This window comes from Dipteris shenzhenensis, chromosome 23, assembly GCF_047967505.1.
Source record: "Dipteris shenzhenensis isolate YYH24624 ecotype China chromosome 23, Dip_SZ_1.0, whole genome shotgun sequence".
Lineage (NCBI taxonomy): Eukaryota > Viridiplantae > Streptophyta > Polypodiopsida > Gleicheniales > Dipteridaceae > Dipteris > Dipteris shenzhenensis.
The window spans coordinates 54,343,582-54,358,575 of NC_141618.1; the positions used below are offsets into that span (position 1 = coordinate 54,343,582).

A 14,994-nucleotide genomic window follows, 5' to 3' on the forward strand; every position below is an offset into this window, starting at 1 on the left:
CAGAAACTGACAGCAAGTTCTTTTTGATCCCTGGTACATACAAGGCATCTTTGAGTGTGAACGCATTGCCATTTGCAGCAGTAAGTACAATGGTACCAACCCCTCTTACTGGATACAAGGAATTATCTGCACATGTAACAGTACTCCCTGTAGGGGCAGACTCAAGACAACTGAATATGTCATGCTGCGAAGTAATGTGTTTTGTGGCACCACTGTCAAAGTACCACACCCGAGAATCTGCTACAGACATACATATATCATGTACAGATGGGTTATAGCAATAATGCACATTGAAAGCCCATTCTGTATCCTGCACCATATTTGCAGATTCTGAATTTGAAGGAGAGGCATCTGCAATAGCCATACCAGCCTCTTTCTTCTTTGCCTCTTTAAGCTTCAGCTTTGGACAGTCCTTAATGAGATGGTCATTTGCCTTACAGTAGTTGTAATGCAGTTTCTTTTTAGACTTGTCAACAACTTTATCAGATTTAGTACTCTTAGAAGCAGTAGCTTTCGGCTTATTGGTCGAAGAGGAATTTGCATTACCTCTTTGAGTAGCCAGAAAAGCCTGGTCGACAACATGCTGCTTTGACCTGTTTGCCTGGACTGGTCTTCCTGCAAGAGTATGGTAACCAGCTCATCAAACTTGATTGCCTTAGGATTACCCTTGGTCACAAGTCTGAATGTGGATGCAAAACTCTGATATGAATCTGGTAAGACATTTAAAACTGTTTGCACAAGGGAACTGTTAGGTATGATCTCATTTGTAGCAATTAACTGCTCATGGAGATCCTTTATCTCTGTAAGGAACACGTCCATGGAATCTCCTTCTTCCATGTGCTTTGACTCTAGCTATTTTCTGATATAGGCAACATGTGCCTCATTCCTACCTGCGTACAAATGTGCAAGTATATCCCGAGCCTGCTTGGCTGTTTTAGCAGAACGAATATGTGGGACAATGATGTGTTTAATAGATAATGCAATCAAAGCATATGCCTGAGCATCTCTGCCATCCCAACGGAGCTGTTCTGCAGTGGGCAAAACTGCACTAGTAGCAGCAACAGGAATAGAACTGCTAGTGCCAACTGCATCCTCTACAGAACCAGTGTCCACATTTGTTGGACGTACATCAAGACCTTGCACAATGTTCCAGAAACCTTTTGAAACAAGTACATGACGCATCATGTATGCCCCAAGTGGATAGTTATTTCCATCCAACTTATCCTCAGCAGACAACATACGAAACACATCGTTTTTCGACATGATGACTGAAAACCTGTATACTGACTAACATAAGTACCTGCTAACAGAGGAGGAGCTTAGATAGAACCTGGTAACTGTAGACACAGCGTCGATGAAGCAAGTTGATGATGAAATTGTAGAAATCGACCAAGAACAGGTGAAAACTGAGAGCACCGGGAAGTTCGTAGGAAGCTTGTAGCATGCGAACGGCCCCCTAAACGCGCCCGAAACGGCCTGGGAACTGCAAAAATTCAGTTTACTATGTAATTTTACTATGTAAACTGCACATTATCCCTAGATCTCTCTGCACCTCTGAGGACGCCTCAATCTGGTGAAGATAGATCTGCTCCGGGATAGATCTGCTCTGGGACGGTGTAGGCAGACAAGCGTCGGGTGTAGTAGCCTGCTCTGATACCAACTGTTGGAACACGGATGCAAGCATGAACAGGAAGCACGAAGGAGAAGAATCTCGAGAGCGCACAACACAGAGTATTTCTTCATTAGTATGCACAATACAAAAGATACAAAAGATTATGCCCTAGAAGAGACTGGGCGTATATCTAGTGTACGGGGGAAAAAACCTCCTAACGAGGGAAAAAGTGCCCCAGCGGTCCTAAGTGTGATCACACACATCACTACCATAATACATCAACAGTCCAACACTGATTTATTACAACTTGGCCTAGGGATATTACATGATGATGTGTGGCAAGATATGAAACCTATTGGTACTTTAGATGTCATTGATAGACACCATACATCTGCATATCTCATTGTATTCACCTTTTCCTTGGAGAAACCCACCCATGTGACATTGGTTTGGTACCAACTATACTCCATCTAATACTTGAAAGTTTTGTAGTATATGGCCATGAAGTTGTGAAGTGTGCTTGAATCCAAGAATGTGTGGATCTAGTCTAACTTTGCTATCCAAACCTTCATGCATATAGGGTATAATCTTGGTAGTTCTTAGTGTGTTGGATCCTTTATTGAGCATTTTCTCATCATCTTTAGTCATCTTGGATATCAAGTGTTGCTTCTTTGAATCGAACTCTTTTTTAGCATCTTCAATCAATTTGCAATGTAGTTGCAAATGTGATTGGCTGCATGTAGCTTTTGAAGCATATCTTTGGTTGGTGGTTCAACATACTTTTCACATGACTACCACTAATCCAATTGGACATCTCCTCACACCATCCAAAATAGCAAGCTTTAAGGCCTCACTATTGGAATTTTTTTATAATCACAAAAGGTCCAAGATTTTTTTTTTGGTCAATTTTTTCACATGTACTGTTTTAATATGTAAGCCAAAGCAAGGTCTCCTTCTTTTTAGCTTTTTGTCATGATGTGGATGTCATGAAATCTTTTTTGTCATTGTTTTTGAGCATAGATTCCCAAAATAGCTTGAAGTTTCATCTCTTTGAGTTTTTTGAGCTACAAATGTCTTGTTGATAGAGCATAACCATCCCATTCTAGTTGATTGGCTAATACTGTAAATTTGAAATCAAGCATTCCAATACAAGAGTTGCATATAGACTATACACAATCTTTAAAAATGTTTTCTCAATGGCAATTTTATAGGCAACTTGGTATGCCCTTAATGAAGAATGTAAATTTTGATATTCTTGAGTTGCTAGCAATCTAAGTGAGTATTGTGCATATGATTTTATTTGTCTTGCAATTAGTTTGTGGGTGATATGGTAAAACTACCTATGGATGAAATCATCCAATATATGTTCAATGACTTTATTAAGAAAGTTTGTACCTCAATCACTCACTACCTCAATGGGTGGAGAAAATCTTGTGAAGACGTATTGAAACAAAATTTTGAAGTGGTCCTTGAATATACATTGATTGGGGCTTGTGCTTTAGCCCACTTAGTAATATACTTTGTTACCACAATGATGTATTGAGTATGTGTGCAATGTATTGGGAGATCAATTGGTCCAACAAAATTTGTCTTATTTGGCAAAATCACTTATACCCATGATATATCTAAGTAGTATATTATCTTTGAAATGTGGAGGCTTCATGCACTGGCATTCATCTCATGACTTAAGATAAGCCTTGATATCTCTAAACACAATAGGCAACTAAATCCTAGTTGTCAAAAATGCATTAGCACTATTATTAGCTCTTGGGAGATAATTGCCTATAATTTTATCCTTTATGTGCTTGCTCTAATATAGGAAGATAGCAATTTTTAGTAGCACATATGCATTGTAAGATCCCCAAATTCTAGATTTTATTTTGGGAAGAAAATCATAAGTCGATTACACAGAGATAGATGACTTGTTTCTTTTTCAAAGAACATGTCTGTAACACATGTATAACCCTAATATCATAACTAAAGAATACTCACATAATCTCGTCTTTATCAGGGAGACAAGAAGCACCATGTCAGCGGGGAACAACTAGGACATGCATACAAAAATGTTCATTTTGGCGATCAAAAATGCTAAAAATTGGAGAGAAAATGTCTTTCTACCCATGTATAAGCTTAGGAGGCTTTAACTTTAAGGTGAAAATTCATTTTAAATAAAATTCAGCTTATGAAAACTTGCCATAAAGGAACAAATTCGAGATTGAGTTGTGGCCCTCATGCAAGAGCTTGCCTTTGGGGAGAGGGGAAGAAGGAGGAGGATAAGCAAGGGAGTAGCTATGGTGATCAGCTCTCTCTCCTTTACCCCTTCATGCAATCTCTCTCTCTCTCTCTCTCTCTCTCTCTCTCTCTCTCTCTCTCTCTCTCCATGACTCTCTTCATCTTCATGACTCCCTCTCCATTCTCCCAAGAGCGGCCATGGCAGCTTGAGACGCACATGTTTTGCACTTTGAATTTGGTTTGTTCTTCTTCTGCAAAGTTGTATATTAGCTTTTGAACTTCAATTTTTTCTTTTATAGCTCCTCTATCTAAGCTACAGATTGAAAGGTATGATCAAATCTTTATTATGCAAAAATTTAATGTGATAGTTTTATATGCGTCTACTAATGCTAATTTTTGGATGATTCATGCTAAGAATTTAATGTTGGTTTGTTCTACAAAGTTGGATATTAGGTGATAATCTCTAACTCGTCTTTTTATAGCTCCTTAATCCGAGCTACGGATTGAAAGGTATGATCAAATCTTTACCCTGTAGAAATTTACCTTGACAGTTTGATATGTTTTTGCTAATCCTATGTTTTGGATGCCTTATTCTTAAAATTTGAGGATTATTTGTTCTAGAATATTAAAGACTAGATTATAGGCTAATATTGATCCTCTTATGGATCCTTAATCCGGGTTATGGATTGGAAGCTATGTTTAAATTACCTTAATGTAGAAAATCGTATCTTAACAGTTTAATTAAAGTTATATTATTAGGGAATTTTGATATAATCATGCTTAGATCTTGGGGTTTAGGATTAGAAAATAAATATATTATATCATAAAATAAACGTATCTTTTTATTGCTCGTAAATTAAGACTTTTGTTAAAAATTGATAAATATAGTAATATTATAATGATATATTAATTTCCAACCGCTTAAAGGAACCTTAAATTACTTTGGCAACCCATGGAGTTAAAGCAATCACCTTTTTTTTAATATGTTTTGATTATTTCATAAACTTGTAATTCTATCTTGACATCATACACATGTCCACATATTTTCTCGCACAAGCACATTGCCAAGACTTTGCAACAACCCTATCGGATTTTCCTAGTATGGCCAAATCTAGATAGGTGACTAGTATGGCCAAATCTAGATAGGTGACTGGTCTATTGCTATTTTAGGATAGTTGTGCTAGAAATCAGGTTTAAAATATTCTGCAAAGTGGTAGATCCATTTTTATACTTTATCTTTGCTTTTTGAAGTATCTCAATCCAAGCTATAGTTGAAAGATACACACATATCTGTGAATTGCATTTCTATGGCAGTTTTGATATCGATATGTTCAAATTAAACTAAGGTATATCTAAACTAAGAATAAATGGATGAAATATTTTAGTTTAGATTCTTTACAAGTTATAATTAAAGTATGATGGCTATCCCAAAAACTTATCCATAACATAAATTTCTAATGTATATGAGACTTCCTTGTCATATAGCTTGACTAATCTAGGGATTAGATCATTTTCCTATCATATTAGTTATATCCAAGAAACCATGTATAGCATCCAATGTAAATATCTCTTGTAATAAGCACATGGATAAGCACATGAAACCTTGGTTGGGTTACTATTTAAGGGAGGAAAAATCATAAGTTATTTATACATGGGGCTAGAATTCTAATTGCATTAGATAGATAAGCATGGGACTTACTACTTATGTTGTCGAGCCACGTTTGGTGGGTATGGCCGCACACCACCGGGAGCTATAGACTTAATAATGGAGCCCTACAAGGCTTGCCAATGGCTAACCATTATTGAGCTAGTAGGAAGCTTGGTAGGAGCTATCCCTTGGCAACTGGCACTGTTAAGCCCATCTACTTGGGTATAGATACCTTCAAGTTAGATTAAAAGTAACATATTGGTATCTTACAATTTGGGATACATGAATGAGGGGATTGATAGCCCCTATATATACCTATTGGATGGAAATACTTGGAAAAAGGAAAATCTAAACTAAACACACAATGTTTGAGTTGGTATGATTGTGTGCTTTGTAAGTATATCATAAGGATAGTTGTGGTCATGTGACATTTGATAGATAGGCTCTATGTAAATAACAAAAAGGGAAAATAAAGTGGATCTAATTAGAAGATAAAAAGAAATTTCTAATATAATTGATAATAAGGAATGAGGGGATCTAAATATTGGTTCATGCTAATGGTGAATGTAGCTTACATTGGTGAGTGTACATAATGGAGTAAGGATGTTGACATGTATGGGACAGAATATGAACATAGTAATTATTACGAAGGATTAGCTTGGTATAAAATATAACTGTGTACACCTTTAGGACCCTATTGCTCATCATGAATAATGTGGGTTCTTACTTGATATGACATATGATTGATTGTATATGAAGTTGGTTGTTCTTGTTATGATAAGAAAAGTTTTAGTATGAATGCTTGATTTGATTTGTTGCTACCTATCATTTGGAATAGTGAATTGTGAAAAGAAATGATGTTGAAGTATGCTTATTTTGGTGATAAGGTTCTCCTTTCTATCCATATGGGTTGTGTGAACCATATGTGTGCCAAAGTTATAGCTATGATATTGTTTGTTTGGTTGATGTATTGAGGAGGAAGGATCACGCTAATGATGATCCATATGGTAATATTTTGTGGGTATTGGAATATTATGTTATGGGTAATAAGGTACACGGATATGAGAATGCTATGTTGATGTGATAAAAGCCATGCTGTATTGATGGTAGCATTCATGTTGTGCTAAGTTTTTCCTTGATAGAGCATTGTTATGTGGGCATTATTTTGAGATTGTTTTGTTGGTTATGGTATTCATGTGGTTATTGCAATGGTCTTTAAGGTTAGGCTTCAATTGAGGTGATCTCTAAGTTGAGGTCCACATTATGGTTATCATGTATGATGTCTAAGTGAAGATACGGCTCATGTTAATATATTGATCCTATGTGGGGGGATCCAGTTTTTCTTGTGCTATGTCTTTATGTTGAGATATTGGTTTGGTGCTATCTCTCTATGAGATAACCTCTAGGTTGAGGTGTTTGTTGATGTTGTCTATCTATTAAAACATTTGTATGGTATGATCTAAGTTGAAATGCAGGTTGTGGAATGTGCTGATCTCAACGAATATGATTGACCCTCCGATGTGGCTGAGGGATGAATGTACATGACCCTTTGGTAGTCACACTTAATGTGGGTGAGAGGGATTCACCACACTGATGACCTAAGTTGGCACTGAAGAGGGTTGATGCCTAAGCCTACCATCCAACCCCCGAGTGGCATGGATTCCTTTCAAGGTTTGGTCCTAGAGTAGGGCGTCGAAATGGCCATGACCTAGTCATGGTGTCGGCTCACGAATCCCAGGGTGCCACTTGTCTGTGGTGGAGCAACAGGTGGATGGGTGTCCTGGTTGATCTTTAAATGGTCTAGGGGCTCCAATTTTTTTTTCTTGGAGTAGGACGTCAAAGCAGCCATGACCTAGATGGCATGGTGTTGGGCTCCTGTCTATGAATCCCAGGGTGCCACTTGTCTATGGTGGAGCAGGTAAATGGGTGAACTGATCCAAGGGCTCCAATTTTGTTTTTGTGGTAGGAATAAGCAATTGAGAATGAGAAAATCCAGGAAAGGGATCATATCATCCATACGCTCTAGATGAGCTAGTCACCCCATCACAAGATCTATGTTATGTTGTGTTTTGATGTAAGTGGTGAAGTGGTCATTATATGGAATGTGGTAATGTAAAGTGTTATATGTATATGTGTCCTTCTACATAGTATAGGACAGGTGAGGAAGATACACATAAAGTGCATCTCATATAAGGATCAAAAAATATGTGCTAAAAATAAGGGTTAAAGAATGATGTTATGTGATAACAATGTGATAGATTAGAAAATTCATCAATGACCCAATAATATAACGAAAGGAAAGTGGGTGGTTGGGTGGACCCAAGAACGGGTCCTTTCTTTTCCCCAAAATCCACTTGTGGATAGTATCAGCACTCATGCTGGTTATTCACAAGTTACTCCACTTATTAGCACAGCCAAATGGTTAGAGCAAGTGGGCGTCGAGGTTCCCGATTCTTTTAGATGGAAGCTAAGTTCATTCACAAAAAAGAAAAACCTTTTGAAATTATGAAAATTCTGAATGAGATCAGGGCCCTTACATGTGGTATACGAGCCAAAGGTTTAAAAAGAATTTTTCCCATCATAGATCTAAAACGTTGAGTGAAATGCATCTTGCATACATGGAGGTTGTTTGAGAGAATGAGATACTGAATCTCCTAGCACCTAGAGTATTGGCTATATACTTAAGTTAAACCTCCTCATTCATTATGTGTGAAGACGTACATATGCAAGTGAGTGCTCGTGATACAATCTAATCCTAACTAAGGAAGGCTTGGGTTTCCCAAATCTTCGTTTTTGTTGGGGATGGCTTGTGTGTTGAAGTAGTAGCACTTCAGTCGGCTCCCATTTATTGTTGTGTTGAATCGGACTCCATCCAATGTTTCTAGTAGCACAGCTCCGATGGGATTCATCTTTCTTAGTCGGTAGGGTCCTTGACCTAAATACTTCAGTTTCCCCTTGTGTACTTTGGCATTGTATAACAAGACCAAGTCACCTTCCTTGATGTCTTTAGCTTTGATATTTCTATCAAACCATGCCTTTCTTCTGTGTTTTTTTGTTGTCATGGCATGGTAGGCAACTAGTCTTGTCTCTGTATGCTTCTCCAACTGATAGAGTTTTTCTTATAAGGATTCATGGTCTCCCATGCGTTCCTGTACTGCCATGCGTGGGCTTGGTATTACAAATTCTAGTGGGACCACAGCTTCAAGGCCATACACCAATTGAAAAGGTGTGTTCCCTGTACTGACCTTGAGTGTGGTTCGGTATGCCCATAAGACTACATTTAGTTTTTTTGCCCAATCAGAACGTTGTGATTCTACTACCTTGGTGGAGGATAATGCATAATATTTTGTTGGTGGATTTGGCCTGTCCATTCCCTTGGGGGTAGTAGGGTGTGCTTTTTCTATGGATTACCATAAAGCTACACAAGAGTTATTGGATTACCTCATTGACAAAATGTGTGCCTCTATCCGACACAATTTCAATGGGGCATTCAAATCGGGTGATCACATTCTTGTATAAGAATCTTGCTGTGCTTTTGGCATCTGCCTTTCTGACTGCTTTAGCTTCAGTCCATCTTGTAAAGTAATCAGTGGCCACAATGATGTAGCCTACCTATGTTCCCTTTGCTGCTGGATGGATGGGACCCACATAGTCAATCTCCCATTTTTCAAATGGTTTTTGTGCAACAATTGTTGTTAGGGGATTGAAGTCTTTGTGTTGTGGTTTAGTAGTTCGTTGGTATACATCACAACCTTTGACATATTCATAGGCATCTGCCCATCGTGTTGACCACCAGTAGCGGGCGAGGAGGACTTTTCTTGCTATGGCTTCCCCTTGGAAGTGTCCTCTTACAATGCCTTCATGGACTTCATTCAGGATTGGCATTATCTCATGAGGCATTACACATCTTCTTAATACCTGGTCCTTGCCCATCTTGTACAGTTGTCCTGCAATGAGTTGATATGGTGTAGCCTTTAAAATTAGTCTTCTGGCATCTACTGCTTTCATTTTAGGGGGTGGTCTTCTTGCCATTAAATACCCAATGATATCTCCACACCAGTCTGGAACAACATCTAATTGAAATAGTGTGGCATCTGCTGGCAAGTCATCTTCTACACCAGTGGCTACTTCTCTCGACTTAACACGAGACGTGATCAGCAATGTGGTGTTGGGCACCTTTGCGGACCACTATTTTGAAGTTGAATTCTTGAAGCAAAAGGAGCCATCGGGTTATTCTTTCTGTTGTAGACGGATGGTTCACAAGATAAAGCAATGCATGATGGTTGCTGTAGAAGACAAAATCATTTGCCAGTAGATAGTGCCGAAATTTCTTAACAGTATATACCATTGCTAGGGCTTCTCTTTCAATGGTGGTATAGTTGATCTCTGCATCATTGAGCTGTTGACTAGCAAAGTAGAATGGGTAGTCTTTCTTATGTTCACCAGGTTGACAAAGCACACTCCCAGTTGCATACTTGGATCCATCAGTATGAACATGAAAATTAATATCCCAATTGGGAAATATAAGGATGGGTGTTGTGATTAGGCACCACTTTAAAAGCTCAAAGGCTTGGTCGCACTCTTCTGGCCATAAGAATTCCACTAATAATTTGTAAAGTGGTCTAGCTATCATGGCATACCACAAGATAAATCTTATATAATAGTTGGAATGTCCCATAAAGACCTATACACCTTTGAAATTTGTAGGAGGAGGCAATTCCATGATGATTTTGATTTTGTCCATGTCAGTTGTTGCAATCCCATATTGAGAAATGATGTGTCCTAAAACAACTCAGTGGGTGACCATGAACTGGCATTTTGTTGGATTTAGGGAGATGTCATATTCCCTGCATTTGATTAGTACTGTTTCTTGAAAGCTATGAACACGACACTTGCTGGAATGTGGCCGGGTATTACAAAGGCCAAATGGCATGACTCTGTATGCAAAAATACCCCATTCTGTAGCAAATGCTATTTTTGATTGGCCTTTAGGAGCAATTTGCACTTGGTTATAGCCATTGAAGCCATCCAAGAAGCTATATATTTCAGAACTTGGCACCTTTTCCAACACTATTTCTGTTAAGGGTAGGGGATAGTGATCCCTAATTGTGGCAGCATTCACATTCTTTAAGTTTACACATATTCTGAGCTTCTTGTTGCATTTAGGCACAATGACGATGGGTGAAACCCAATCAGTGTGCTCTATCTCATAGATGAATACAGCATCTAGGAGTTTTTCTAGCTCGTCATAAACCATGGTGCCATACTTAGGATTTGTGCAATAAGGTCCACATACCTTAGGGTGGGCACCTTCCCTTATAGGTATCGTGTGTACTACCACATCTGGTGAAATTCCTTTCATCTCTTTGTATGACCATGCTAGGCAATCACGGTATTCCATTAGGAGTGCTTTGAGTTTGGTTGCATCTTTCTGTCGAAGTTGTTTCCCAATGAAAACTAGTTTTTCTTCCTCCCCTTCAAGGGCGAGGTTTATTGTGCTCGTTTTTGCTGGTCCCTCATAGATTGGAGTTTCTTCAATGCTATGGGTTTCTTGAACTTCAGATTCTCTTAGTGGTCTTGGCATTGCTATGGGGACACTACCACTTGTGTAATTCTTGAAGTACTCCGGCAGTTCTCGAAGATCGACCTCTGATGGTGTTGAACTAACCTGACATGTGCCATGTGTATGGGGTGGCATAGTTTCATTTACCAATTTGTTAGGCTCTTTTTTACTTTCTTTTTTTGAAGTCTCTTGATCGAGCTTCATCCACACATGTGGTTTATACTTCTGAAACTTCTTACGTTGGGAACTGTGGGGTAACTTTTCCACTGGTAAGGTGTTCCCAAGTAAGGGATCATTTGCTGTGCATACTCCTTCCAGCCCCTTAGGGGACCATGGTGGTGAATCTAATTTTGAGGGAGCTGGATTTGCAAGATACAATTCGACGATCCTTGTTTGGAGTCGTTCGAATTCATTGAAGTGTTCGGCCTTGGCCTTTTCTACGATTTCCTCCTCCAATTTTCTTGCAGGATCTTTTGTTGTTATTCAACTTTGGAGGTTTAATTTTTGGAAGCTCGACTACCATTAACGCATGCAAAATGGATATCATTGTCGTAGACTTGATCTTCAATTTCAGCATCCTCAGCCTCAGTTTCAATGTCCAAAGGGAAATTAGATTCATCATTAGTACGGGTACCTTCTTCAGGTTCATTATCCCACTCGAGGTCAACCATAAAGAATGGCACCTCTAGATCGATTAGTTCTTCATGTGTGAGTGGAGGATCTACTTGTAGCACCTTAGCATCTATTTGCGAGAAAATGGTGTCTAATGAATGGCAGTTGTCGATGGTTGCCAATGTTTGTATCCAGTTATTAACATTGCTTTGGGAATCACCCGCTATGGCATGCTGTTGCAGGGGAGCTGATTTGCTTGAGATCGTCGTTGAAGATGTGTCATCCAATGCTCTAGGCACAATCGGTTTTATAGCTCCTGTCCCCCCATTCACCCTGACTGTAGTGTTGCAAATTTGGATTGTCAGTCTATCAGTTCCCCAGTCATGGAGGACTGATGCTTTCCATAACCAAGGACATCCTAGTAAGATTTGATAGGATTTTTTGGGGAGATCCAAGTTTGTGAATTGAAGGGAAAAGCGGACTCCTGCAACCTTTGTTGACACACCATTCACTATTCCCAAGGGTTTAGCCTGTGAATCATCGGCAAGGCGTATGTCAAAATTAGCCTTTTGCATTGGTGGGAGGTCCCATTCATCATAGAGCTCCTTTGATAGGACATTTAAACCTGCTCCACCATCCACTATGGCTTGGACTTCATTGTATGCCTTGTGGATCAAAGGCATAGTAATGTTGCATATGTCATCTCTCTCACCCATCTGCACAGGGATATCTTCGATGTCGTCCATAGGTGGAGGGGCATTTGCGAGTTCAATCCAGCCTTTGAAACTCTCCCAGAGATTGGGACAATTCCGTAGGAGGATTCCGATGGGAATTGACACAGGGTAACTCAGAATGCCAAAGAGTGTGGCTCCTTCAAGTTGACATGGTGGTACATTATGTTGTGGAGTCTATTGTTGGAATAGAGCCTTGAGTACAGTATCAATACTTTGTGGGGCCAAGCCATGGATCTTGAGCTTGTTTCTCAGCCTCAAATTGACCTTGTTCCTTTTGTACCCATTGTTGAAGTGCCTAAAAATGAGCCTTCTCCACCTCTACATTTGGGTATGGAGCTTCTTTTATTTGAGGCTCGAGAGTTGATGTGGATGAGCTCGGCTGCTCATTGCTTGGTAGAGGTGGACGCACGTGTGCTTTCTTTTTAAGAAGTCATCTAGGTTGGATTGGAGTGTTAGGGTCCTTGGTGGCCTCTTTCTATTGGCGTGTAATTACATTCACAGGTTGTGATATTATGCTTGCCAGCCCCAAACTTTGATGGTCCACCCCAATTATGCTGATTAGGACGTCAGGCTTAACCTCTATTTGTTGTGGGACCTTATTTTTCATGGGACAATCCATACAGGCATGTCCTATGCCACAATCTCTGCAGAGTGGTTGGAAAGTAGCGGGGCTACCACAACGAGGGCACTCTACGATCTGGTGATTTTCTCCACAACCATAGAACTTGATTGGTGCTTGATATGTATTGGGTTGAACTTGATTTATGTAGACTGGTATTACACCCTTTGCACCTTCTACATAGTACACTGGGTACTCTGCTTCATACTCAAATGGCGAGTCTACTTCCTCAGCTTGTAATTGTTGTATTGGAACTGCCTGAGGAGCTAGATTTGGCGCTCTTGGATATGGTCATGGATTCGGATTCCTGAGTAATTGTGGGACTTGTGTCCAAACGAGAACATGATTTAGCCTCGGAGCTGGGGGTGCTTGTGCAAGTGTCGGTTGCCTATACATTGGTATGGGTGCCGGTTGGTATTGTTGAGGTCGAGGCAAGTTGCGCATATTGAAAATGCAACTATTTTCATCATGGCCACTGACTACGCAGATAAGGCACCACAACCATGGCGATGGATTTGCTTGTGCCGTGATCCTAGCTCTTAGGACTGGGCATTCATTTGCTGTGTGATTGGCCATGCAATGTGGACACGACATTTTCTTGCCGTGGATAAGTCTGAGGTGGCGGCTGAGACAAGTGAAGCTTCTGTTCCATGGCTTGCATCATGTCTTCTTTTAGCTTCATGGTCATGGCCTCTAGGCGATCTTCATTTGACATTTTGGAAGTGGACTTGGATTTGCCCTTTTTAGAGTGCCTATCTCGTGCACTGGCTCTTCCATCATCACTGCTAGTGTTAGAGTTGGTCATGCCATCCTTGATGTCAATGGCTGCCACATGAACAGCACTGAACGTTTCGTAACTGCTAATTGTTTTCATATCCTTGCGGATTTTCTTCCTTAGTCCTGCAAATGAACCAGGCTGTGAGGTACTTTGCATCGAGGCGTGGGTCACATTTGGCAATTAATCTTTTCATCTTGCCTAGATACGTGCGTATATCTTCTCGACGACCTTGTTTGATCTTGCTGAGTTGGAGGGCGGGATCATCTTGTAGTCTCTCTGTTTGAAAGCGCCTCTTGAATTTTGTTTGAAGCAAGTCCCACGTGGCTCTCTCTTCCACTAGAAGATCTAGGTACCATTCTGACGTTTCATCGATTAAGGCCATGGGAAACCAGGCGACCTTGGTTTCATTGGATTGATCTCCACCCGCTCGGCATGCGGCATCAAAATGCTGGCGGAATCGGGCTAGATCTCCCCTACCATTATATTTGGAAAGTTTCAATTTTCCCAGGGGGCACCTTCCTTGATTGTTATAATTTCTCTGATTAAAGAAATTGTTACCCTCCGCATTGAGGTAAATATCCCCATCATCGATTGTGATGGCATCCAGCCATGTTGTGGCGTGGAGTCGTCAAAGGGATTTCTTGAATTTCAGGGGGGGAATCGGGGTAGAGGATTGTCGAAGGTGGCAGTTGTAGCAGATTTGTATGCAAATTTGGCGAGTGTTGTTGGAGTCAAAGGCGTTTGCCGGAGCGTAGCTGCATGCAAATTGGGCGAGAGTTGCAAAGGGTGTCTCTACAACAAGTGCGGGTGTTGATGTAGTTGTGTTAGAAGGGTTAGTGATGTGTTAGTGTTGTAGGGACCGTCATGTTAATAATGTGCCTAGGATTGTCCCACGTGCGTAGGGAAATGTGCTGGTGCAGATGGATCGTCAATCGGAGGTCACAACATAAAGATATGAGTGAATTAGTGTGAAACGAGGCCCACACGGGGGTGCGAATGAGTGAGTGCTAGGGATGCCAAAATGGTTGAAATGGGTTGGCAAATTTCCCTGTAGCATGGTGTTTTTATGTGTGATGCTGTGGTTCAATCCGAGTCCAATTTGGAGGTCAATTAAGCGAGTTAAAGTTAAGGGAAATTTGGACTTTTAGTGCATGTAAATGAACCTTAGCTTTAAAGATTAGGTGTGAATAGTCTGA

At 40.1% G+C, this 14,994-nt stretch overlaps 1 protein-coding gene across 1 annotated transcript; it reads right to left on the reverse strand.

Annotated features, from left to right (window-relative positions):
* Positions 1-582: 582 nt before the first annotated feature.
* LOC147887572 (uncharacterized) lies at positions 583-1,597 on the reverse strand. Its single transcript, XM_087394867.1, has 2 exons — positions 1,553-1,597; positions 583-1,483 (listed from the first exon to the last, which is right to left on the reverse strand). Exon 2 carries the CDS (start codon positions 1,261-1,263, stop codon positions 853-855), a length of 411 nt encoding a protein of 136 aa, XP_087250993.1. The 5' UTR covers positions 1,264-1,483; positions 1,553-1,597; the 3' UTR covers positions 583-852.
* Between the last annotated feature and the right edge of the window lie 13,397 nt (positions 1,598-14,994).

Excerpts from the sequence above, each read along its gene's own strand:
- LOC147887572 (XM_087394867.1), bottom strand. The coding sequence starts at position 1,263 with ATGTCGAAAAACGATGTGTTTCGTATGTTGTCTGCTGAGGATAAGTTG.